Consider the following 24,617-nt stretch of genomic DNA (forward strand, 5'->3'; position numbering starts at 1 on the left):
CGTGTTGCTCAGTGTGGACATTGAGGATTCACTCCACGGATGGCGCATGAAGGCTGGAGAGTGGCACACATTTGCGGGGCTCTCAGATTACCTGCCGTTACTCTGACTTCCTTTGTGCTGTTGGAAGCACCCCTTCCTTACACCCGTGACTTTCTTGTTCTCTAAAGGTTCCTCCCCACACATGTCTGCCTGCAGCCCTGCGTCTGTCTAGCTTAACTCAGGTGGTTTGCCCTTTTTTCCTTTTGTCCTCCACTCTTTTCTGAACAGCTGCTGAGATGAACAGCCTGCTCACTGGGGCTGCTTTTCTCTTAATCTCTAATAAGATACTCCTCTCACTTCTAATTTAGTCAACAATTTTTTTTTTAATTAATGAGACTAAGAGTCCCATGAGGGACCCCTGATTTTTCCAGCATTAAGATCTTATCTAACTCTTTGTTACTGTTTCAATTTTTATATGTTCATTTCTCTGTGTGTGTGTGTTTATGTCTCTTCTGTATGACTCTGCACTCCTCCTGCTGTGTGGGTTCAGGGGATGAACTCAGGTCAGCAGGCTTGGCTGTGAAGTACCATCACTCACTGAGCCATTTCACCTGCTGTCATTCTTGTTCTGAGGCAGTCAGTCAGTCACCTAGCCTCAACTGCTCTGTGGACAAAGGTGAGCTTAACTCTGAATGTGCTTGCCTCCACCTCCTGTGTGGGGATTGCAGGAGTGCAACAACTCCTGTGTGGGGATTGCAGGAGTGAAACAACTCCTGTGTGGGGATTGCAGGAGTGCAACAACTCCTGTGTGGGGATTGCAGGAGTGCAACAACTCCTGTGTGGGGATTGCAGGGGTGCAACAACTCCTGTGTGGGGATTGCAGGGGTGCAACAACTCCTGTGTGGGGATTGCAGGGGTGCAACAACTCCTGTGTGGGGATTGCAGGGGTGCAACAACTCCTGTGTGGGGATTGCAGGGGTGCTTCCGCCTTCTGTGCAGGGGATTGCAGGGGTGCAACACTGCTGGTGTTTCCCAGCTTTTCTAAACCCCATTTCAAAGTGTTTGTATCTGTATGGAGTGCAATTCTGCATGACTTAGTGTATAAGAATTGAGCCTGTGTTTCAAATCAAGGTTAGAAACACAGATTCACTGTTATTTAGTATTCTTTAATCTTATTATGCAAAAAAAAAGGGACTCCCTCACTTCCTACTCCCACAAACACTCTATTTGAATTTTATGTTGTACTGCTTCTTTTAAGAGTTGCCTCAGTATCTTTGAAAAGACTCACCAGCTGCCTGCACTATGATCCTAGGCTCCTCCATAGTCATTTGGGGCAGAAGTCCCAGGGCATCGGCAGTCTTCAGCTGCCAGGCCCAGAAGATCTGACTGATTCTCCTGTGGAGGAGGAACTTGGGGAGAGTAGCCTACTTTGTCTTGGCAAAGTGGGGCAATCAACTCTCCAGTGTCCTGCTTGTCCACAGTTTGGGCAGGGCCTGGTGGTGGGTGAGGTAAAGGGCAGTGTTTTGCCTAGGGTTGGCTTTGCTACATTTAAAGCAAGCTCCAGGTGGAGTTCTTCTGTGCCCACCATCTTCTGTGGAGAAGATCTATGAGCAGCTTTCAGGAGTTGGCATATCTCTGTGTCACAGGAAGCCTTTTTTAAACATTAAATGCCATATTGAGTAGCTCTCTGAAGAGTTTGAGGATCATCATCTACTAAAGTATATTTAAACTAAACAAGCTCTGCTGCTTTCTATTACTTGCTGTAGGCATAGCTTTGGAGACGTACATAGGAGGCTAAACAAAGCTTCTCCTGTAACCAAGTACGTTAGTACTTAGCACGGCCACAGTATAGCACTGAGTACATTCAAGAATTCTACCATTTATAAGGCAAGTGATCCTTAACTTAAATGTCGTAATCATCTTTGACAGTTTACAATGGGTTAGTAGTTTTTATTAGATTAGGATTTTAAAGCTTATTCCTTTTAAGTTTGAGCTATAAAAATAACACCTTTTGAATTGAAGCTCTATTAGTATCAAACTAAAACTTTTATTCATAGATACAGTCTCTAGGGAGACTGGCAACTTTACTGATCCTTTTATACTATTGTAGAATACTGAGGGTTCCCCCCCCCACCCCATTATGGCTTAGTTTATCTAAATCACTAAGTCTTAAAGTGAACAAAGATAAAGAAGCTAGACAAATACTACTGTGATCCTGAGTAGACCTTAGGAACCTATAAATCGTACTTATCAAACATGTTTTTACTTATCTCAACTTTTTAGAAGCCTGGTGTTGAATAGTTAGCAAAGATAAGGGTAAACCAGCTAGGTGTAAAACCCAGGTGGGTATGATAGGCCAGAGCTGAGAGAGGGTTGCCATATGGAGTGGGTCCGAAGGGCATAGAGGAAAGACACTTTATGGCACAGAGAAGGGGAAGAACAGCTAAGGGTCAAGGAGAAACAAGGAGGAACTCTACCCAGAGGAAGGAGTCCAATGTCATAGAAGCTGAGAGGTGCAGCAAAGCTGCAGGACGTAGCAGGCAGCTCCTAGGGGTAAGGCAAAGAAGTTCAACAAGTGTAGGCCCAGGAAAGCACAAAGAAAGATAGCTCGGAGTCAGAGGGCACAAAGAAAAGAGTCTAGGCTGCTGCAGCTGGGACTGCAGTCTTCCAGCAGGGGAAAGAACTGGACAGAGCAGGAGAAAAGGAGATGTCTGTGTGGGTGCAGGCCCGAGGTGCAGCAGGGCAGGAGACAGAGAAGCCCATTGGTGCCCACGTGGAGGGCATAGCAGCCCAGAGGGAAGCAGCAGCTGAAGAATCATACTCTAGAATTTGGAATCAAACCTCCTGGGAGGCAGGAGCCAACAGAAACAAACGATCCATACAAACCTCAGGAGAGCCAGATCAGCAGCTTGGCTTTGAGTGGAGGCCAGGGAAGAACAGGTGTGTGCTGGGTGTGCACACAGCAGCTGGCCTGCTCCTTTGCCTCCCACACCCCTCCTGCTAGGGCTGGCTCCAGCTCTCACTTTGTAACAAACTTACAGATCCATCAACAGTAACTTAAAGACAGAACACAGTCAAAAAAGTAACAGGGCGACTTGCAGTAGATCCCAAATAATACTGGGATCTAGGACACTGTTGGTCAGCTGAATTAAGATTGAGCATCTAAGGGATTTTGAGGTCAGAATTGATTGCAAAAGTGAATCAATTTGGATGGAGCACTTAAAGGATGCCAGGTGGAGAGGTTGGAGGTTTTGTATGGAAGACACCATGTGCCATTCCCATGAATGAAGAAGGGGAAAATTTCTGATATAGACTGAGGGGTTCCTAGGATCCAGGGAGGACTGAATGAGGAAGACACAGCTGTTTAGTGGATCATCACCTCACTAGACTGGGGGCCAAAGTCTAAAAGTCCAAGGAGAGACAGTGCCTGGTATCAGTAATTTCAAATAAAGCCAAAAGGTGAAAACTGAGTTAAAAAGCAAAACCTCACCCAAGGGAAAGGGTCAGAGGTGACTACCTCAGCCTGCAAGAGTATTAGACTCAGAGATCACTTACTAATTGCTAGCTGTAGATGGAGGGCCAAGTGAGAGAAGAAAGGTGGGTTGGTTGCAGTGGAGATAGGGAAAGCCCGGAAGAGAGTGGGGGTGTGGTGGCAAGGCCTTTAAGGGACAGTGGTGACAGTGGAAATGTGTTGCACTGTAGCTGCTGGCACTGAGTTGCTGGAGGTAGGCTGTATTCTGGAATGTATGTAGTTCATTTGTGAGCACTTTTGATGACTCAGTGTGAAGTTGAGGAATACCTCCCTCAGGCCCACGAAGCACACATCTGCAGCTGACCTCCATCTGCACTGTCATACTGGTGTTTTGGGATCGTGCTGTGGTGGCTGTAAACATGCTAAGGCATCAGATACGTGGCCTCATCCCACGTGGCAGCCTGTTTTCTCTGAAGATTGGATTCATCTTTTTCTTCTGCTTTGTGTTGTTTGGTGTTTTGCATATTCATTATTTTTGAGTTTCATGGGCCTTGTCTACAGGGAATCCCCTGCATTTAAGCACTTCAGCTTCCTGTCAATTACTTCCCGAGGCAAGCCCCCTGTTGTCCTCTGCGAACTTTAGGAATCTACTTGTTTCAGGAGTTTATACCTTCTCATCCAGGCTTTTATTTTGCCTTTAAAATAAGGTTTGGGAATACTGCTACCACCACCACCTCCTCCTTCCTTCTCCCTCCTCCTTCCTCCTCCCCCTGCAGTCTCTCTAAGTAACCTTGTGAGCCTGAAATGCAGGATTGCACTCCTTTAGACTCTGGAATACTGGGATTGCACAGAAGGTCATTGTGGATTGACCCCAACTCTCTGTTTTGAGTAAGGCAACCTAACTTTCACTCAATGCAGACCTACCTACTATTAGCTTCCCCACAGATAAGTACCCTGTCCTGATGACCACTCTGACTGCCTTTGCCCCTGTGGGCTTTGATCCCTGCTTGCCTCTCCGGCTGGTGTTGTCTGGCTGGCACTGTGCAGCCTTTCAGGAGTTACTCCACCTGAGTCACAGTGTGCTTTGGTGTGTGTCATGTACTCCTATCCAGGGCTGGAATTTCCTTACTTCTTTACTGGCCTGATGCTCAGCTTCCATAGTAGTTTTTGTTGTTTTGTTTCCTCTACAACTTTCCCTTTTCTTTAGGACAAAAATAACTCACACTTTAAAGGAGATGAATTTAAATTCACATATTCCTTGAATCATCATTCACTGGAGCCTTTTCTCAAGTCACTCAAGTGTTAGGTATTGCTGGTCACTCCTGTGGTGGCTAAGGTCATCTTAAAGTTCCAGAACCCAGGGTGTTTCATTGTCACCAGCGGCCTTGCTTCTGCTGGCTTCCCAGCTGTCACCCACATGGTCACTGACTGCCTGAATCTCAGCCATGAGTCACATGAAGTTACAAGGCCCCCAAGCTCTCACTTCAGCTCTGCAGGCTGCTTGCTCCTTGTTACCTGATGCTACCCTCAGGCCTTGGTCCCGCCTCAGTATAATCCCATTATGGTTAGTAGGCATTCAGGACTTGCACATCTCAGCATGTGCTGGAAATGGAGCCTGGTCCATGTTTGTGAAGTATGTCAGTGGGCCTTTTCTCTATCCAGGGCGGCACCCTGTCTTGTTCTTGCTTTCCAGACATCACTGCAGCTGCTCGGCTCATTCCCAGCTTCTTGATTATTTGGTCTTCAGTACAGAAAAGGCGCTCATGGCTCAGCATGCCTTGTGCATCAGGATCCCCCAGCATGGCCTTGCAGCGGTGATGTGCTGGTCTCAGAGACTTTCTCAAGGTTGCTGGATGTCCATCTAAGGAGCCTTTACAGATAGCTCTTGGTTCTCCTTGTTTATTAGTTACTTTCCTACTGCTATGATAAAACACCATGAGCAAAGCACTTTGGAAAGTGTTTGCTTGGGTTGATGGTGCAGAGCGATGATGGAGTCCGTGATAGCAGGGCAGAGGCACGGACACAGAAATAGTTAAGAGCTCAGGCCTGGACCTGCACGGAGGAGGCAGAGTGCACTCTGGGATTTGCTTGAGCCTTTTGGGACCTCAAAGCCCATCCCCGGTGGCCCCCTGAACAAGGTCACACCTCGTAATCTTTCCCCAAAGCTCATGCAACTTGGGACCAAATATTCAAACTAATGAGTCTAAGGAAGCCATTCTCATCCATAGACCATAGCCTAGGGCCTGGCACCACCTCTCCAGGCACACTGTCGGCAGGTAGGCACCACCTCCCAGAATACATTTGCTTTTTGTTTGAGAAAATGTTCGGCCACTATGAAAGTTGTATGCATGAGCTTATGTGCTGCTGAGACATTTCTTCTTTCCCAAGGCTTCCAGCATAAGGCCACTCTCCAACTCTGTGCAGAACTCCAGTAACCCTTACACCTTCAGAAGACCCTAACCATCCCTTGTTTTGATGTATGTGTATAAAAGTACCGTAGTGTTAACATAATTACTAATTGTAATTTTTTTCCTTATTAAGACCTTTCTCTCTGGAGAAATTTGGCATATGCACACATATGTACATATATTTTTTTTTCCCCAAGACAGGCTTTCTCTGTATAGCCCTGGCTGTCTTAGAATTCACTCTGTAGACTAGGTTGGCCTCGAACTCAGAAATCTGCCTGCCTCTGCCTCACAAGTGCTGGGATTAAAGGCATGCGTCTCCACTGCCTGGCATGCATAAATCTTAAATAAATGAAATACATCTATTAAAATGAGGGAGTATCATTTCTGGTGCATGGTAAAATACTTATCTGAGTGTCTTTCTCTTCCTAAAGCTGTACCTAGTCTCTGGAACGTTGATGCAGAAGTCACAGTCCCTGAACAGAAGCCTGGGGAAGTTGCTGAGGAACTAGCAAGCTCCTACGAGAGGAAACTCATTGAGGTAAGGCTAGCCCTATTTCCCATGCTGTAGTTATCTGGAATGCTGGCTGCTCTGGTATAACTTAGGTGAGGGCTCACCTGCTGTAGCAGCCAGCCAGCTCCATAGACCAGAAAGGCGAAACACAAAGAGATAAACCCAGAGTACTTGGAAGAGAAGGGGAAGTTGATTCTCTGGAAAACTTTACTTAGCTAGAAATGCCTGAGATCTGTGGCAAGTGAGTAGGAGCGAGAGCGTGAACATGTAACATTAAAAGCAAAAGAACTTGGTGCTGGAGAGGTCGTCCACTGAGAGAGATCTTGCTGGATGCCCCTCATGAACTGAGCCTGCATCCTAGAACACAGGTGAAAAGAAAAGCTGGGCTTGGTGGCTTGCGCTTGTAGAATAGAGGCAGGAACAAGAGGACCAGAACAGCCTGGCTGGTAAGCACCAGGCCACGGAGAGAACCTGTCTCAAGAGAGTATGTCCTTCCTAAAGGTGTCATCCAAGCTTATCCTGGCTTCCACACACATATGTGCACAGGAGCAGTTGAAGAAAGATGTAAACTAGTAAAGAAGAGTGGCTTCAGAAGAGGTGGCAGAACTTGCTGGTGACCAGGAACAGTCTGATGACTCCGCACAGAGGCCCTGCCTGTTGCACCTCCTTAAAGCATTTGCACTTATAGGTGTCTTGGTTCAGATGTGTGTTCCCTGGTAGAAGAACCCGACCAAGATAACATACAAAGACAGACATACATGCAGAAGTCTAGAGTGATATTACCCAGTCAGTCATTTGCATGCCATCTAGGTAATGAATGGTCATTTGATAACATTTATTGAGTCAGTTACGAGCCTTGTGAGGTGGTGGTGGTGGTGGTGTGTGTATGTGTATGGTATATGTGTGTGTTGTTTATTGTGTCTAATAATTATAATTATTAGAATTATATAGATTATACACATACACACACGTGTGTGTGTGTGGTATGTTGTGTTGTAGTGTATGTGTGTGTGTGTATGTATGCACCAGTGCCAGGTAAACATGCCACCAAAACATGGGTGTCAGGAATGCAGCACAGCTACCTGTCACTGAGCCACACCCTCCAGCTCCAGGTCACCATTTTCTTTGTGCTTTTTTATTTGGTTCCTGAAAAAGAGAAAGGCAGTGTTGACACACGCAGCTTGAGTTCTAACTCAGGTGAGCTTGGGGAAGGCAAGCTGCTGTCTGACAAAACAGCTGTTAAGGAAGGATCCGAAACCAGGGCCAGGACAACTCTGGTCAAATGCCTTTCACAGCGGGGTCGTGAAAAGGGTTGTGAAAGCAGGGGCCTGTGTGCGGTGCAGTGAGCCCAGATTCCTGAGTCCCTCTGGTACTCAGAACGCCCTTTGTGAAGTGGGAACAGTTCTTTCTCCCTTAGAGGGTTGTGCAAACCCACATGGGTGTTGTATTAGTCAGGGCTCTTTAGAGGAACAGACCTGATTAAATGAAAGAGTGAATGAATTTATCATCTGTCTTTCTTAAGTAGGACTTATTAGAGTGACTTCAAGGCTATGGTTGGGCTAATCTAATAATGGCTGTCTACTAACGGAAAATCCAACAATGCAGTAGTTCAGTCCACAAGGCTGAATTTCTCAGCTGGTCTTCAGGATAAACCAGAATCCAGAAGTGGACTCCAATGCCAGTGAAGGAATGGACTTGCAAGCAGGGAGAGCAAGCAGGCAGAGCAAGAGATTCTTCCTCCCATGCCCTTTCTGTAGGCTGCCAGCAGGTGTGGCCCAGATGCAAAGAGGGTTTTCCCACCTCTAAAGATCTAAAGGTGGATCATTTCACTTCAAATGATTTAGTTAATAAAACTCCCCTAAGCCAGGTAGTGGTGGTACATGCCTTTAATCCCAGCATTCAGGAGGGAGAGGCAGGCAGATCTCTGTGAGTTTGAGGCCAACCTAGTCTATAGAGGGAGTTCCAGGACAGCCAAGATTATAAGGAGAAACCCTCTTCAGAAACAAAACAAAACAAAAATAAGAAAAAAATCCCTCAGGTGTACCTAGCCACTTGAGTTTCAGTTAGTTCCAGGTGTAGTCAAGTTGACAACCAAGAATAGCTAGCCTTCCAGTAGATACCAAGTCTCTGAAGGCAAAAAGTATGTCCTATGTCAGGAATTTTTTATTGGTAAGTGATAAGTGAGCTTTGAGGGAACATATTTTTAAATTCTCCCAGGACTGTGTTAATTTAGTCCATAAATGAAGAGTCCATAATGGGGAACTGGGTTCCAATGGAAAAAAGGGTTATCAGAGAGAAAGTGGATGGAGTGGGGTGATCAGAGTGGAACTGAGGGGAGGGGAGCTGTGGTAAGGACCTCATGGCTCGCTCGCTCGCTCACTCACTGACTCACTCACTCACTCCCCTCCCAGCTCTCCACAGGAGCAGCTCACTCGCCTCCCAGCTCTCCTTAGGATCTTGCCTCCTAGCTCTCAGCCCACCTTGCTAAGATTTCAGATAGGGTTTGGTGGGACCACTCCTTGACTGGGGACTGTGTGGACACATAACTCTCACACTCTCCTCAGAGAATAGCTGTGCTTTAGTACTCTAAGGATGCGCTTGGGGAGGTCACTGAAACATTTTGTCTCCAGTTCTAATGGGGCCTTTGTCACCAACCACTGTGACCATGTTACAGTCTCCCATCTCTCTGTACCAGTCTTGGCTGTCTGTGCAGAGATCAGGCCATGGAGGAAGTTTCTGTTGCATCCTATTGCCTTGAACATGGCAGCCGTTGAATAGGTAGAGCTGGTGGTCCAGGCTAAAGCTTTCTCTTCCTCCCTTTTGTAGTTTCCGTATCAGGAGCAGCAGAGTTGTGGGTTCTGGCCAATGAACTGAGCTCATGTTGGGTAGAAGTAAACAAGTCCTCAGGTCGCTCCTCCCTCCTTTCCTGCCTCCCTCCCTCCCTCCCTCCCTCCCTCCCTTGTGTATGTGTGTGTTGTGTAGATATGTGTGCACATGTGTCTTTGTTTATATGCCTGTGGAAGCAAAACTCCCTACTTTGATTTTTTTGAGATAGGCTCTCTCACTGGGCTGTGACTAATAGATTTGGTGACACTGGCTGACAAGTGAACCCCAGGGGCTCTCCATTCTCTCTGTCCTCTGTACTGAGGTTGCACCACTACACCTCTTTTTGTGTGAGTTTTGGGGGTCAAACTGGAGTCCTCAAGCTTGTGTGGCTGTTCCCAGACCCTCAACTAGCATTTTCTATCCTGATAGCTTTTTTTTTCTTCTCTGATTAGGAAGGGGGTGACTGCTGTCTATTCCTGTGGCTTTAGCATGTCTTACACCAGCCTTCTGCTACCTTGTGTTCACATGAGTAGAGCCCTTCAGGAGCTCTGTGATGCTCTGTGTTTACCCAGAAAGTGGTGGACACTCATGGGGTGGACTAGAGAGCCAGTACAGTGGGAGCCAGGGAGCTTTGCCAGCCAAGCATCGTTCCTTTTTAGCAGGATCAAGAGGAGATAGTTTTTATTCTAATACTATGACTACTTGGAGGATCCCAAACACTGTGGTTCATCCAGTGTAAAGGGAGCTCCTGCTCTCCTGCTGCCCGTCTTTAGAAGCATGGAGTTTGTCCCCATTGCATATGTATACCACACATTTGTTCACGGTGACCTGGACTCCAGCCCCTGGGCAGCTCTGGGCTCCAGTGAGTACTGGAGCCATCTGTTACTAGTGAGGAAGCAGTCAGTGCTGAAGATTGAAGTAGTAAGACTGTCCCAGAGCTGGATGAGGTTCTGTGGTCCTCAGTACTGCAAAGCCAACTCAACTCCAAATGCATTCCAGATTGTTTCTGAAACCTGTGGTTTGAACTTTGGAAACTAAATCTGATGATTAACATTGTTTGTTAACAGGATTTAAGATCACTTAGTAGGCATGTCCATGAAGAATTATATAGATTAGTTTAACTGAGGAGGTGTACTGGCTAGTTTTGTGTCAACTTGACACAGGCTGGAGTTATCACAGAGAAAGGAGCTTCAGTTGGGGAAATGCCTCCATGAGATCCAGCTTCGAGGCATTTTCTCAATTAGTGATCAAGGGGGAGAGGGCCCATTGTGGGTGGTGCCATCTCTGTGCTGGTAGTCTTGGCTCTATAAGAGAGCAGGCTGAGCAAGCCAAGGGAAGCAAGCCAAAGAACATCCTGCTATGGTTTCTGCATCAGCTCCTGCTTCCTGACCTGCTTGAGTTCCAGTCGTGATTTCCTTCAGTGATAAACAGCAATGTGGAAGTGTAAGCCGAATAAACCCTTTCCTCCCCAACTTGCTTCTTGGTCATGATGTTTTGTCCAGGAATAGAAACTAAGACAGGAGGGAAGGCCTGTGTTAAACATGGGCAGTACCCTTCTATGACCTGGATTGAATGAAAAGGAGAAAGTAAGCTATACACCAGCCTCATCTTTCTTTCCTGACACACACACATGCTGTCTCAGGTTCCTGCATGGCTTCCCTGTCATGATGGGCTGTGAGCCGTGAGCTAAAAACAAATCCTTCCTTCCTTAAGTTGCCCTTCCCAGGTATTTTGTCATAGGTGACAGATTTATAAAGGGAGGGCTGTGGCAGTTGTAGGGTGATCCAGCAGGAGAACACATGGGGGATGTAGCATCTGACTCTCTGGTGTGTTCTTTAGCCTATAGCTCCAGGCAGTAAGCTGAGATGTCATGCCCATGGCTTATGCCCACCAAAGAGTTACCTAAAGAAGGTCCAGTGCTCTGTGGTTACTGATCACAGCTTTGCAAAGTCAATTGGTTTGCTAGATTTCTCAGCAAGGAAGAAGCAGGAAACCATGTTACAAACCTATAACCTCTGCTTGTGCTCTGGGAACCGGAGCTCACTGAAGGAAAAGGGGTCATGTGACAGAACAGAAGGGACACTCACTGATGGCATTCTAGAGTGAGATGCGGGGGGACTTAGTACATTGTATGACAAGCAGTGGCAGCTAATGGATTCTGTGCAGCATTAGTGTTTGAGATGGGCCTAGAGGAGGATGAGGAGGGGGAGGGATGACATTGCAATGCCTAGCTCTAGAAGAAGGTGACAATCTGTCTAACAGATATTTTGTGTTATTTTATGCTCCAGTGACCTGGAGCTCCTTGGGGTTAATGTGGACAGAGCTTTTCTGGCCATGAGTCTGTTAAGTACCTCAGCTTCAGCATGCAGTTGGTGCTCCATAAACACATACCAACAACAGTCTACTAAGTGAATTTAGGTACCCTGTGAAATATGTGTAGGGTGTTAAATGTGGAGCCCCAGATTAGGCTGATAGAGAAGTCCCAAATGTGGCCTCTGATGGCAGGGATTAGATGTCTAATAGGAGCGCATGGCTCAGGAGAGAGCACTTGCCTGGTGTGGTTGAAGCCCCAGGTTCAATCCCCAGCATGACAAATAAAAAGCAAAAAGAAAGACAAAAGACTTCAGCTCTGTAGAGGAGGTAGGCTCTCTTTTGATGCTCAGGGTTGAGGGAAGCTAAGCTTAGGGCCCAGAGCAGCAGGCTCTTACACAGCTTTATGAGCACTGTCTTAGCAGCCAGCCTGTGCCTCCTCTTCTGTCCTGTCTTCTGGCCTTCCATGCCCATGAGCCTTTGATAGAGCTGGCAGTGGTAAAGAAGAAGTCCTGATGCTCCTTCAGTGGCCTTTACTCCTCTAGATGGAGTTCTGTTTTCTTCACTGCATAGTGGCTTTAGTGGCAAAGCCATCAAATTTCTTAGATGTAGAGAGAGCAGGCATTCATTATCCCAAGACCAGGCCAAAGATTAAGGAGGTGGTGATCCTGGGGAGGCTTCAGGGAAGAGTCATGCACTGTCTGGAGCAAGGCTTTAAGGCAGCTCAGCAGAGGTTAGCACCTCACTACAGCTGTTTTGCATGGCTCCTCCCTCCTCCTTTGGACTTCCAGTAACCGTGCTCACAATTTTCTTTGTAAACCTTCCCCTCTCTCTTGAAGATCTGAAACTTCAGATTTTTTTTCTCACTAGAGGTTTTGAAGTTCAAAGACATTGGATACATCTAAGACTCTTACTTCTTTCTCTCTTTTAAGTAATTCCTGTGGTTTCACCGAATCTCCCTAGAGTTGGCCAGTCCATTTTGGCTTCCAGGAAATGTAAGATGTGGGCAGCATTCAGATTTTGATCCTTCTTCTTCTTGACATTGAATTCTGGAGTTTGGTGGCTTGGAGGACACTTGATGCCACAAAGTCAGAGGAGTTCTGATCTACCACTTCCTGTTGGGCCTCACTAAGCCTCAGGCTCTCAGTGGAGTGTGACCAGTTGCCCTCCTTGAGCTCTACTCTGGGACTTTAGCAGAGCCTGGTTAGGGCAAGAAGAAGCTCTGTGTCCTTCTCATCGTGGCCTGTGTCTTGGTAGAGCAGAAGTTCCAAGCACTCTGCCCTCCTTTTCTTCATGGATCCTGAGGTATGCAGGAGTGCAGCCTCTGTTCAGCAGCCAGCAGCAGTGAGCACTGATTCCTCAGCTCATCTTAGTCCCTGGAGATGCTGTGCTGCTCCTGGGTTGCCAGCACTCTTCTGCTTGTAGCTCCTCATCTGAGCCATGTGCTTTCTCCTTCCTCATAGCAGATAAGGGATTCTCTTTGTCTCATTTGGGTATAATGTAATACACTTGTGATCCTAGCACCTGGGAGGCGGAGGCAGGAGGATCCTGAGTTTGAGGCCAACCTGGGTTGTATAGTTGAGACTCTGTCTAAAAAATCCAACCAGAGATGGAGGAGGCTGCTCAGATGCCTAAGTGTTGGTTTTGTCTTTGTGGCGGCCTGGAATCTGGGCCTGCCTCTGACCGGGAGTCTGGAGTACTTAGGAAGGAGTAGGCGAACTTCCACAGAGACACACTTGGAAGATGATCCAAGGCTCTTCTTTTGGACAACAGATAAAAATATTGGTAATTATAGTGGCTGATTTCAGCTCCTCAGCCCTCCAGTATTTTGAGTCTCTGTTAGGTTTCTCCCTTTATGCAGGAAGAAGCTTCCTGAAGCCAGAGTCGCCTGGTCTTGATGGAAGAGGTTCAGGGCTGTTCTGTTGGTGCTGGGCACACCTTGGGAGGGATCAGGGCTGTTGTGAGCACCAGATAAGCTGGCCTTTGTTTTACTTGAAAAGCCTGCTGCTTGAGGGTAGAGCGACAAACTTCAGAGAGCAGACAGCTGATGTGACTGAGGAGACCAAGGTTTGCCAGCCTTGTACCGAAGTCTCTTCTGGCTACAGTGACTCACCTGTACCTCAAGGCATCTGAAGACCACTGATGTGTGTGTTAGTAAACTCTTGCTGCTGCCTTCAGCCTCATTTCTCACCTTACCTAGAACTTGTTTCATCTTTCAGAAGCACATCTTTGCATGGGGGTTGGGGCAAGCTGTCTAACTTGACAACTAACTTGATTCCTTTTTTCTGTCTTCTATCCTTGACTCATCTTTCCTTGTTAACTTTACACACACACACACACACACACACACACACACACACACACACACACACAAGGCGGGTTTATTGGGAAGCTTCTCTCAGCCAGGAGAGTTCACTGGACCCAAGGACTGAGGTTGGGAAGTTGCCATGAGGAAAGTGGGGGAGGGAGTGGGTCAGAGAGAGAGAGAGAAAGAAAGAGAAAAAGGGCATGCACACAGAGAGAGGAGATGAAGAGAGAGAGTAACTTATTTTCTTCACCTTTAAGATCTCATCTGAAGAGGGTGTGGTGGAAGGTGCCTGTAATTCTAGCACCTAGCAGGCTGGGGCAGGGGCAGGGGCAGGGGCAGGGGCAGGGGCATTATAAGGTTGAGGCTCGCTTGGGCCACTTCTCTGCTCTTCTACAAACTGGGTTCGGTCCCCAGGTGTCCTCAGCATCCTTTGTATCCTACATCCTGATCCTGATAGGGCAGCTTTCTCTGTACTTGCCTTGACTGTGTTCTCATTTTGCCCTTTCCCCAAGTCTGCTCTGCTGCAAGCCCAGCAGATGGCAGTAGACGTGCCCCAATCATCACCATTCTAGCTGTTCTAGCCCTAGCATCCAGCAGGACCCCTGGCATCTGACTGGTAACCCATTTAAACAGCATTTTCGATGAAGACCACAGGGAAGCTAGATCAAACTGGCTGAGGCAGACACAATACATTTATTTACTAAGTCCTATTTCAGTTTTCTCCTTGGGACCATGTGACTTGCTCAGGCTACTGGGGTATAAATAGAACTGCTGTGCGGTCCAGGCTGGGGGAGAGATCAACTGGAGAACGAACATTTCCTGGTTCTTGTTTTCCTTGCAGGGTACCTGTGAGCCATGGATTCTGTGTGGCCCAGCCACAAGAGGGCCCGAGTCTGGGTCCCCAGGCTGCTACTTAGAAGGCAGCCTTGCTGTTTTGCTGCTGGGCCCACTGTAATCTTTGTAAAAAGGAGGAGTGGGATTTTTATCTGTTTAGCCAGGGAACTATTGGGGTACTTGTTGCTGTCCTGCTTATCTTCAGTCCAGGACAGTCTGATTTTAGGCATGGGTAATTCCCCTTCTGTTCATAGATGGCTGTGATTCCCCTGAGCAAATCTTTTCTTCCAAGTTCACATTCAGAGAAGACAAGGCTTTGCTTCTTTTATTCCTGGCCAAAGCTTTGAATTTATGCTGGCAACCCAGCTGAGCCTCCGCTCTTGCTCTTCATCTGATCACAGGGTCTTGCTTCTGCACTGAGACAGCGGAGAGCCCTGGTCAGATGTGGGGAACGGAGAATAGGGAATGGGATGTACTTCGAGGGGAAGGAAGGATGCCATGGAGACTCCAGCTTACGTTAGCTCACAGCGAACAAGTAGTGAACAGATGAGCGCTTAGCGGTGAACAGACCTTCTCCCTTGTTTTTGGGACTCTGCTCTACCAGCTGAGTACTCTTCATCCAAGGGTCAGTGAGTGCAGAGACGGGGGCGAGGGCAGTATTTGAGACCTTGCCATGGAGGGGAAGGTGTGCAGGTCCTTTGCCTGTCAGCTTGGGTGGGCTAGGGCAATTGGGCTGCAGGAAGAACATGTGCAAGTTTGGCAACCTGGCAGAGATACTTAGCAGTGAGACAGGGATGACACTTCAGTTCCTCACTAGCAGCGATGTCTGTCTCTAACATTACCTTTTAGTCAGCATACAGAGCTGTGTTTTATCACACCGTTGTCAGAGGTGTGTGTCACTACCTCGCACACAGTCACTCCTCCAGACTGTTCCTCTGTGCAGCTTTCCTCTCATCTGTTTGTAAGGCTGTAGATATGATAATGTTTCTTTTCTGAACACATGTGCGTGTGCATGTGAATGCGTGTGAAGCCAGACGACAACTTCCTGTGCCATCTACCTCCATTGAGACCTGGTCTCTCACTGGCTTGGAGGTCACCAATAGGTTAGACTGGCTGGCTCTGGGACACCCCTCCCCCATTCTATCCTCTCCAACCCAGGGCTTACAAGCATTGCCTGGAGTTTCCCAGAGGGCTCAGGGATCACACTCGGCACTGCATGCTTGCAGGGAGTGCATAGACTTTCCTGACTGAGCCATCTTCCCAGACTTGGTTAATACTTTTCTATTTTCTTTTCTTCTTCCTGAAGATGGTATGGTGGGAAGTTCTCCCTTTGCATTCTCTTCTCTCTGCTTTAGTCCTCCCCAACACAGGCCAGTGGGGACTATGTCCCCCACTACTTCCTGGCTGTTCTCTGCCACTTGATAGAATTTTTTTTTCTAGACCCAGCCAACTGTTTGCTTCTAAGGAAATCTTCTTAGGAAGATTTCATCTGTCAGACAAAGCTGGTGATGTCAGAGCAGGATGGCTGCTCTCTCTGGGTCCTAAGAGCCGTGTGGAGGTTTCTGCTTGCAGAGTTGGCAGGGTTTGGCTTGGGAAATGTCTAGGAAAGTGTGGCCTCAGGGTACCTGTCACTTCAGAAGTGGCCCTTGATGTGTGATCCTCAGACTTAGGCTTGGCTTCTGATAGCGCAGTGCTTGTTTGTTTTATTGAAGGATCTAAAACCTTCTGACATCTGCTTGTCTCTCTTACCATGAGATTGGCACAAAGTGTCGCAGCATTGGTATTAGTTTATAAAGAGCAGAGAGTTGACGGACCATCCCAGATGTGTGTGTGTGTGTGTGTGTGTGTGTGTGTGTGTGTGTGTGAGAGAGAGAGAGAGAGAGAGAGAGAGAGAGTGACATGTGCAACAGTAGTACACATGTGTTCACCAGAAACCCACTCACCTCTAAATGAATGAATGAATGAATGAATGATCTAAGCATGAATTAAAAGTGATTGAGATCTCCTACTTGCCACCACCCCTCTTTTAATTTTTTGAGACAGGGGCTCACTATGTAGCCATGGCTGCCCTAGAGCTCACTATGTAAAGCATGCTGGCCTTGAACTAACAGAGATTCACTTGCCTCTGTTTCCCAAGATCAGGGATTAAAGGCATGCACCACTCACATGCCACTGAGATGCCCTGCTAAGTATGTACTATGTCAGCTGTCACAGTGGGTATGACATTTGAGCTTTATACCCATGAGCACAGTGGGCTTGGGAGGGGTGGAAACTAAGGTTTAGAGTGGTTGACTGGATTTCAGGGGTATAGCCATGGAGCAGTGTGGTAACCTTTGACCCAGTTCTGAGGTCCCACCACACCCCAGCTTATCCATGCATTTGGTTTTGTAAAGCTGTCACCATAAGATGTTTGAACTCTGCTTGGAGGTCAAGCTTCCTGAAGTGTGCCTGTCTTCCACCAGAAGACCTTTCTAAACTACGGGAGATTCAGGCTTGGACTGGGAGTGGCTTTTCTCAGTTTATTATAGAGCAAATTAATCAAATAAATTATGTAGTTCAGCTAATGACTTGCTTTGATCTAGTAATTTTGTAGGAAGAACAAATTGAGCGTTTTTGTTTAATCCACTTTGGGTGTGTGCTAGAGTGGATTTAAGAGCAGAGCAAAGCAGCGCATGCCTGTAAATCCCAAGTCCACTCCTCCCTCAGGAGCTGTGTTCATCCTTCTCCATACACTTGAGGTCTCCGGTGGACTGGCTGGCTGCATTCACCCCGTGCTTGTTTACCCCACGTGTGTTTTTGAGCACTTGGTGTGTCTTGTTTGTTCCTTACACTCTCTACACAGTACTGCTCCAGTCCTTTTATAGAGGTGACAAAGACACTCTAAGCCCTCAGGTGTTTAAAGCTACATAAGCACTCAATGGCAGAAGACAGGATCAAAGTCCAGACTTGAAGCTCATAGCCGTTCTCCTTTGGAAACATCCTGTGTCTGATAATTGCTGATAATTGTATTCTGTCTCTGTCACATCCACCCCGACCAACAGGAAAGATGCAACACCACGTTGTCCTTCTTCAAGCAGGTTTATTCAGGAACACTTCGAATTGCAATGCAGGAACAGGAATCTGCCGAACAACCCCGGTGATTTTCCTACTAGCCTCCTGTCTTTTCTGGAGCTTCCATTGATGGAGGCTGCTGAAGAGGCAGCTGAGTCTCCTGGTGTTCCTGGGATTGTAAGCCAAACAAGCCCTTTTCTCCCCTGTATAGCTTCCTATCAGGGTGTTTGTTATGGCAACAGAAGTGGAGTTAGGGCAGTAGCTTTCTACTAGTTATCACTGTGTTGGCCTGCCATGTTGTCTGCTGGTTTGGTTTGAGCAATTTTGTCAAAGTCATAAAATGGGTGGCATAGAGAGAACAGAACCAGTATCTCATGAGGGGAACACAGAGGTCCCTTTTTGAATGTTCTTAGGGGGCAGGGGAGAGAGGGTTCTTTTGAGGGCCCTTTGTTAGGGTAAACTCTTCTTTATAAGTGCTCTGTCTTTGTGATCTGATCACTCCCCAGAGGCCCCACTCTTATCAGAACTTCAGTAGAACTTCAGTGTGGGTCAGACCACACTATGCTCTGCCTGCTTGGGAACATTTTGTTAGGTAAAACCTTTTAAGTTATTTTTACTGTTTTTATTGCATGTATGTATGACGTGTGATTGCCAGTGCACGTGTGCCATTGCATGTGTGTGAAGGTCAGAGGACAGCTTCTAAGTGGCTTCTGGGTCTAACTCAGGTCATTAGGCATGTGTGGTTGGTTTTAACTGTCACCTTGAATCACAAGGGAAGAGGGAGTCTCAAGAAAATACTTTCCAGGTCTGCTTGGCCTGTGGGCACATCTGTGAGGCATCGTCTTTTTTGATGAGGGACAATTAGGCCCACTGCGACTAGCATCAGTCCCTGGGACTGGGCTCTGGATTGCCTGAGAGTTGAGAGGGTTTGAATCTACTTTCTCTCTGCCTTTGCCTGTAGTTGAGACAAGCATCATGGTGGATCTCCTGTTACCTTGATATAATGTTTACTGTAATCTGGGACTGTGAGCCAAAATAGACCCGTCCTCCTTTAAGTTGCTTTTGACAGGGTGTCTTATCACAGCAACAGAGATGGCAAGCACCTTACCTTTTGAGCCATTTTATTTGTGCTACATAATCCCTTTTTAAGAAGTACCATGGAGTGTCTCAGAGCCACATTAGAGTGAGTAACTGTAACATGTCATCTTACCAGTGTGTACTTTGCAGTTCAAAAGGGGGCTCATGGGAGAGAGAGAGCCTTAGGCATAGCTGAAGGTTCTGCGTGGGGCCCACAGGAGCATGTTAGTTCTCCCACTTATCTCTTATGTGCAGTTATGTGCTTATGTCAGATGACTTTGCAAATAAAAATTCAGACTAACTGGTAGCATCGGACTTCTACTCCTGTACAACAGGAGCTGTCTGGAGCCACGACATGGCCAATGTGAGTACCTTGAAGTTTACAGATCTTAGCTACCCACACCCCGATTGTCTCCCTCGCCTAGTCTATCTGCTGTTTTCAGTGGCAACAGAAATCTGAAACACTGGCCTTCTAGAAGTGTTAGGGGCTACAGATAGAAGTATAAATAAATGTATGCACACACATAAATAGAATATGTACATATATACACACATGCATATACATAAAATTATGTGCAGCTACTGGTCATATTACTATTTTGCCCTGACTTTTTGAAGCTCATCAGAATTATTAGCTTTCAGCAGGAGTAGAAAACATTTTGCTACCTTCATCTATTTCCTGTCTCTCACATTACTATAGCACCACACAGCAATGTTACTGTGTAATCCAGTTGTTTATAAATGATCCCAGCCATTCACCTGCAGTGTCTGGGGAGTATGATTTTGTGAGAACATTCTGAAAATCTCAGCTTTATTCAGAATGTTTTACTCACAAAGCTGCCTAGATCATCTATTTCAGCCATGTGGGTTACTAATGCTCCAAGAATGAGAATATAATTAAAATACACTTAATGCTAAAATGCAACTGAACATAATTTTATCTTTGATAATTTAGAAGGCAGTTGAGCGTGCCATGCCTCAGGGCCATAATTATGAACATCAGTAATCTTAGTGTGGCACTATAAAAAGTGTGGTTATATCAGCTTTCTGATTATTTGAAATCTGTGGAAGTCAGAGTTTACCCATGCAGTGTATATATAGGTCTTCTAAGCCACCACAGAAGTGGTTAATATATGACTTTATAGCTGATGAGTGTCAAAAATGGGAGGCAGGTGGATTGCAGTGTAAAGTTCAGTTCTCTGAATACTTACCCCTGTGCAGAGTGATGCAGGGAGAAGACTGTGCCTTTCAGGGTAGTGTGAAATAGAGACATGTAGATAGATAGGTATATTTTTAAAATGTGGTGAGTTCTTTAGGAGCCAAAAGGAAGTTAGGAAACAAGTCAGTATGCCAGGAAGTAGCCTCTTTATTGGGAAGAAAGTGTGTGGTGACTTGGGGTGAAGAAAGAGCCAAGAAGGTCTAAAGCAGACTCAGCTAAGGGTATAATTTTTGTCATCTCTATCTTTATGGTGATGTAGGAGGTAGTGGTGGTAGAATTGATGAAAGGAAGAACGGATGGAGTAAGGAAATAATGGAGGAAGAAATGATGATAGAGAAGAAGATGGTAGTAATGAGATGTAGAAGAGGAGATGATGAAGATGGTATTGTGGTAGAGAACAAGGTGACGGTGGAGATGAGTGGTGAGGGGCATGGGTATGAGGAAGAAGAGTTGATTTGGAGTAATAATGAGAGTGATGCAGGGGAGGTGACTGTGATGGTTGCAGGAGATGGAGATGAAGTGAGAAGAGACAGTGATAGAGGTGATGGTGCTGGGGCAATGGAGGATGGGGTGGTTGGGGAGTTAGGGTAATATGAGGTGGAGGATGAGGTGATAGAGTAGGAAATGATGGAGATCATACTGACGTGGTGATGGAGGTGATAATGTCAGGGCCAATGCAGAAGGCTGCAGGAAGGTAGTGATGCTGGTCTCAGCACTGCAGAGTATTTGCTCCTCTGGGGACTGCTTTCATGTAGTACTGTCTCATGTAATCCTTGTGCTGACCTGATCAGAGTAAGTATCATTTAGTGATTGCTGCTTTCATAGATGAGGAAGCAAAGGAATGAGTAAATCGAAAGAACATGCTGCAGAAGATAGGAGTGGGGTCTGGGGAGATGGCTCAGGGAGTGAAGTGCCTACAAACAGAAGGATCTGAGTTTGATCCCTCAACATTCATGTAGAAGCTGGGCATAGCAGGATGTGTGTGTGTCACCATCACTGAAGAAGAGACAGGAGCTTTTGACCAGCCAGCCTAGCTGAATTGATGTGGTCTGGGTTTAGTACTTAGAGCTCCTATCTCAAAACATTAAGGTAGAGAGAGAGTCTTAGAGGAAGAGACTTGGCATGCACATGAGGACTCCATGTGTATACATACATGTGCACATTCCCACATGAGCAGATACATACACATAAGAAACTGGCTTTTACAAGACAGGAGTGAGGAGGAACCTTGGGCTGGAGTTAGAGTTCCCTGCCTTTATCCCAAGAGCTTCAGCCTTGATACCCTGCCCCTTAGACACATTTCCTGATCTCCATGTTTCATAGCTGTGCCCCATTCATCCTCCTTTGCTGTGATGCTCTAACAGATGATATGCATTTCATTTGCTTCGCCATCACGTGTCCCACTGGGGCCTGCCACTGCAGATGCTTGTGTTTACTGTACTCAGGCATCCTGATGGCCTTCCATGGCAGGGCCAGGGGATGAGAGAGCACAGGTTTCTCTTTCGCCACAGCCTTACTTAGTACTGCTGTGTGGGGCATATTTGTGCTGTCCCAAAAGCTTTGCTTTGTTAAGAAGCCATGTTTTTTATTTGAAACTTTAGTTTTGACTTGCTAGCAAACTGATTTTAATTCAGAAAAATAATTATCTTGTGATTCAGTTTGTTCACTTGCTCCATTCAGTCTGCTGACTGCTCATGTGCTGCTGCTTCTGGTTTATTTACTGCACCGTGTGTGGGTGTTTATGAATGTGTGCACCTCCTACATATGAACATGTGCGCCTCCTACATGCCTGGCACCTTCAGAGGTCACAAGAGGACACTGGATCTCCTGGGATTGGTTGTGAGCTGTCATATAGTGCTGGGAATTGATTCCAGGCCCTCTGCAAGAGCAAGTGCCCTTAATAGCTGAGCCATCCCTCCAGCTCCCCACGTGCTTCTTTGTGTGGATGACAAGATGAGGGCCACCCTGGGTTGGACCTGTGTGATAGGAATGGAGTGGGTCAAGTTGCTACTCTGAACCGTTGCCAGGGTGACAGGAACCTAAGCAACACAGGTCCTCAGTCCTGGAAGCCATGTTTACGTAGGAGTGACCCTGCAGTCCCCTCTTCTGAATGTATTTTGAGGTTTGAGGAAGAACGGTGGTGTGGAGCACACACTGCAGCCCAGTGCAGGAGGGACTCAGTGAGACTGCAGTTGCCATGAGAAGGAAAGGCTTTCTTTACCTCATTCCTGGTCTTACCCAAGCATGGTTAGGGCAGGTGTTCTGGAGCAGCTCACTTCCTGGTGGTCAGGAAGCAGAGAGATGGCACCTGGCTTGTGGTCCTCTCTCTTTCCTCATTCCCCAGCCTCTTGGATGGTGCCTCCTGAACTTGAGTGGAACATACTGAGAGGAGTGTACCTTGCCAGTCTCCTAGGTGCCTCCTAATCTGATACATTGACATTGAAGATCCACACTCAGTCACATTTTCTGTATTTGAAAGTTTTTTGGCATTCTTTCTTACTTTCTCAAGGCGCTATATGAAATGTTACTGTTTTTACTGTCAGTCACCCTCTTTGTGGTTATAGCCGTTTGCTTGACTTGCTTTTGACATGGGACTCATGTGCTCTCTGAGAAAGAACCATTGCTATGCTGGGACAGGGATGGCCTTTTCATTATTTTCCCTGGGTTTCAAACAGGAAAGGGCAACATCCCCACTTAACCTGGGTGAAGTCACTTGTCTCTTTAGTCTGTCACAGCAGAGTATTGGCAGCTGTAACCTGTTCAAATGTGAAACAGACTTGAATGTATTTCACAGTTTGCTGGATTAGCAGAATCTTGGACCAAAGAGTGCTACACAGGCCTTGAAATCCCTGCTCCGTTACAGCTGATGCTGAGGGTGGCAATGTCTCTGAAAGACTGCTCTACACTTCTGCCTCTGTATGCCTCAGGAGGGATTGAAGGTAACATCTAAGTGTAAGGGTGATAGTTGCCTTGGGCCACTGTAAGACATGGCCTCTGGGGACAAAGGCAAGGAATCCATATGGCTTCCCCATTTCGATCCTTCCCTAAAGTTCCTATCTTCATATAGTAAGAACGGTCAGACTCGATGGCTGAGCTCCCCACTGGATTCACTGTAAGTGCCAGCCACAGTATGGACAGGAATTGTCTCTGAGCTCATCAAAGCTTTGGGGTGAGAGAGCCATGGACACCCAAGAATATCTCTGGGACCACTTGTCCCCTCAGTGGGCTGCAGAGCTGTATCATGATACTGGATAAGACTGAAGCTATGACTGGTCCTAGCACAGAGGGAGTTCCCAGTCAGGCCCTTCTTTTCTCCTCAGCCTTAGCCTTCTGCTTCTGAGTGGTTTACAGGCAGGCTCTTCTGAAGATGGGTTTCCTCTGTAAGGGTGTGGGGTGTCATAAGGAAAAGGCACCCAGGCCATGCCAGGTCCACATTTTATCATTCAGTTTGCAGCTGCATACTACCTCAAGGGCTGATGCCAACTGAGTTTTGTCTTCAGGCTGAGGGATTATCTACACTATGTAGCTGGCAGGTGATAGCCTGGGATGTATGGTGGTACTGGGGAGGACATGGATGTGGTTTCTGACTGGTTCAGGTAGTGGGGGGATTCCTGCCACATGTGTTTTGTGAGTGTTAAGTGAAGAGTGGGCACATGAGGTCTCTGCCTTATAAGGACTGCTCTGCAGTATTTTCTTGTCCTTCCCCCCATGTCTGGTACAGAGTCACAGACCTTATGTGTAAGCATCTGCTGTGAAAGCATCGAGATCAAGAAGGGGTGTGGAGTTTATCTGTGGGAGAATGTGGGGGGACACGTGGGGTCTTGCATCTGGGAAGCCTAGAGGATTGTACAACTATCTCAAGGTCAGTCTGAACAGTGTTCTCTCCCACAGGCCTCTTGTCAAAGCATGGTGTAGTTGAAATGTGTTGACATGGTTTGTTGACAGTCAAAGAAATGACACTGTACCCCACCAGCCAGCAAAGTACTGCCACCCTGAGATTCTCTCATGGTAACCCTCACTTCTTCCATGACCTTGACCCTGGACTCCTGGACCAGCAGCTACCTCTGCTCTGAGTGTTGTTTATTTGGTTTAATAGTCACTTGCCTCAGCCAACTACCTCGCCATGGCAACACCCTGCAGGACGTTCTGCTATGTTCCCATCAGCTTGCATTCTTCCAAGCTCCTTGCTCAGCATGGCTTCTGTGACCTGTATCTACTGCTGTGTGCTGCTGTGGTTGGTCACTATCTTAGTCATTTCCCTTTAGAGGCATACAGGGCATTCCCAGGTTCATTCCAGGGGCTGGGATGTGTGTGAGCCCTCTTATAGGGCTCAGTCTGCACCCAGCTCCTGCGGGTTAAGTGACACAGCTCAGCACTCATTGGGCCCTTATAGAAACCAACTTTAGTGCTCAAAGCAGACCTAAAAGGTAGGTGATGCCGTCATTGTTGCTTTATGTTGTTGGCTTACTCTGTGGGTGCTTGGTGATGCCTACTATGCACTGGTCACTGCTCTGGGTGCCTGGCAGAAACAGCAGTCATAAAACCACATTGGCTCCTTGAGGGAGTTGGAGGCTGCTGCAGTGCCTGTGTGATAAGGGCTGCTGTAGCATGCAGAGCAGTAC

At 47.0% G+C, this 24,617-nt stretch overlaps 1 protein-coding gene and 1 long non-coding RNA gene across 12 annotated transcripts in view; both read left to right on the plus strand.

The window, feature by feature from the left end:
• Positions 1 to 24,617, plus strand: part of Snx29 (sorting nexin 29) — a 436,235-nt gene that overhangs the window by 242,548 nt on the left and 169,070 nt on the right. For all 11 annotated transcript variants that reach the window (XM_006522666.3, XM_006522668.4, XM_006522669.4 and 8 more), the window contains one exon: positions 6,291 to 6,397. In XM_006522666.3, coding sequence (XP_006522729.1) covers positions 6,291 to 6,397 — 107 coding nt within the window. The remainder of the gene's footprint in view (positions 1 to 6,290; positions 6,398 to 24,617) is intronic.
• Gm32100 lies at positions 18,298 to 23,123 on the plus strand. The gene is made up of 2 exons (XR_384676.2): positions 18,298 to 19,140; positions 22,790 to 23,123. It is a non-coding gene; the product is annotated as a predicted gene, 32100 (long non-coding RNA).

Source organism: Mus musculus, chromosome 16 (assembly GCF_000001635.26).
Source record: "Mus musculus strain C57BL/6J chromosome 16, GRCm38.p6 C57BL/6J".
Classification (NCBI taxonomy): domain Eukaryota; kingdom Metazoa; phylum Chordata; class Mammalia; order Rodentia; family Muridae; genus Mus; species Mus musculus.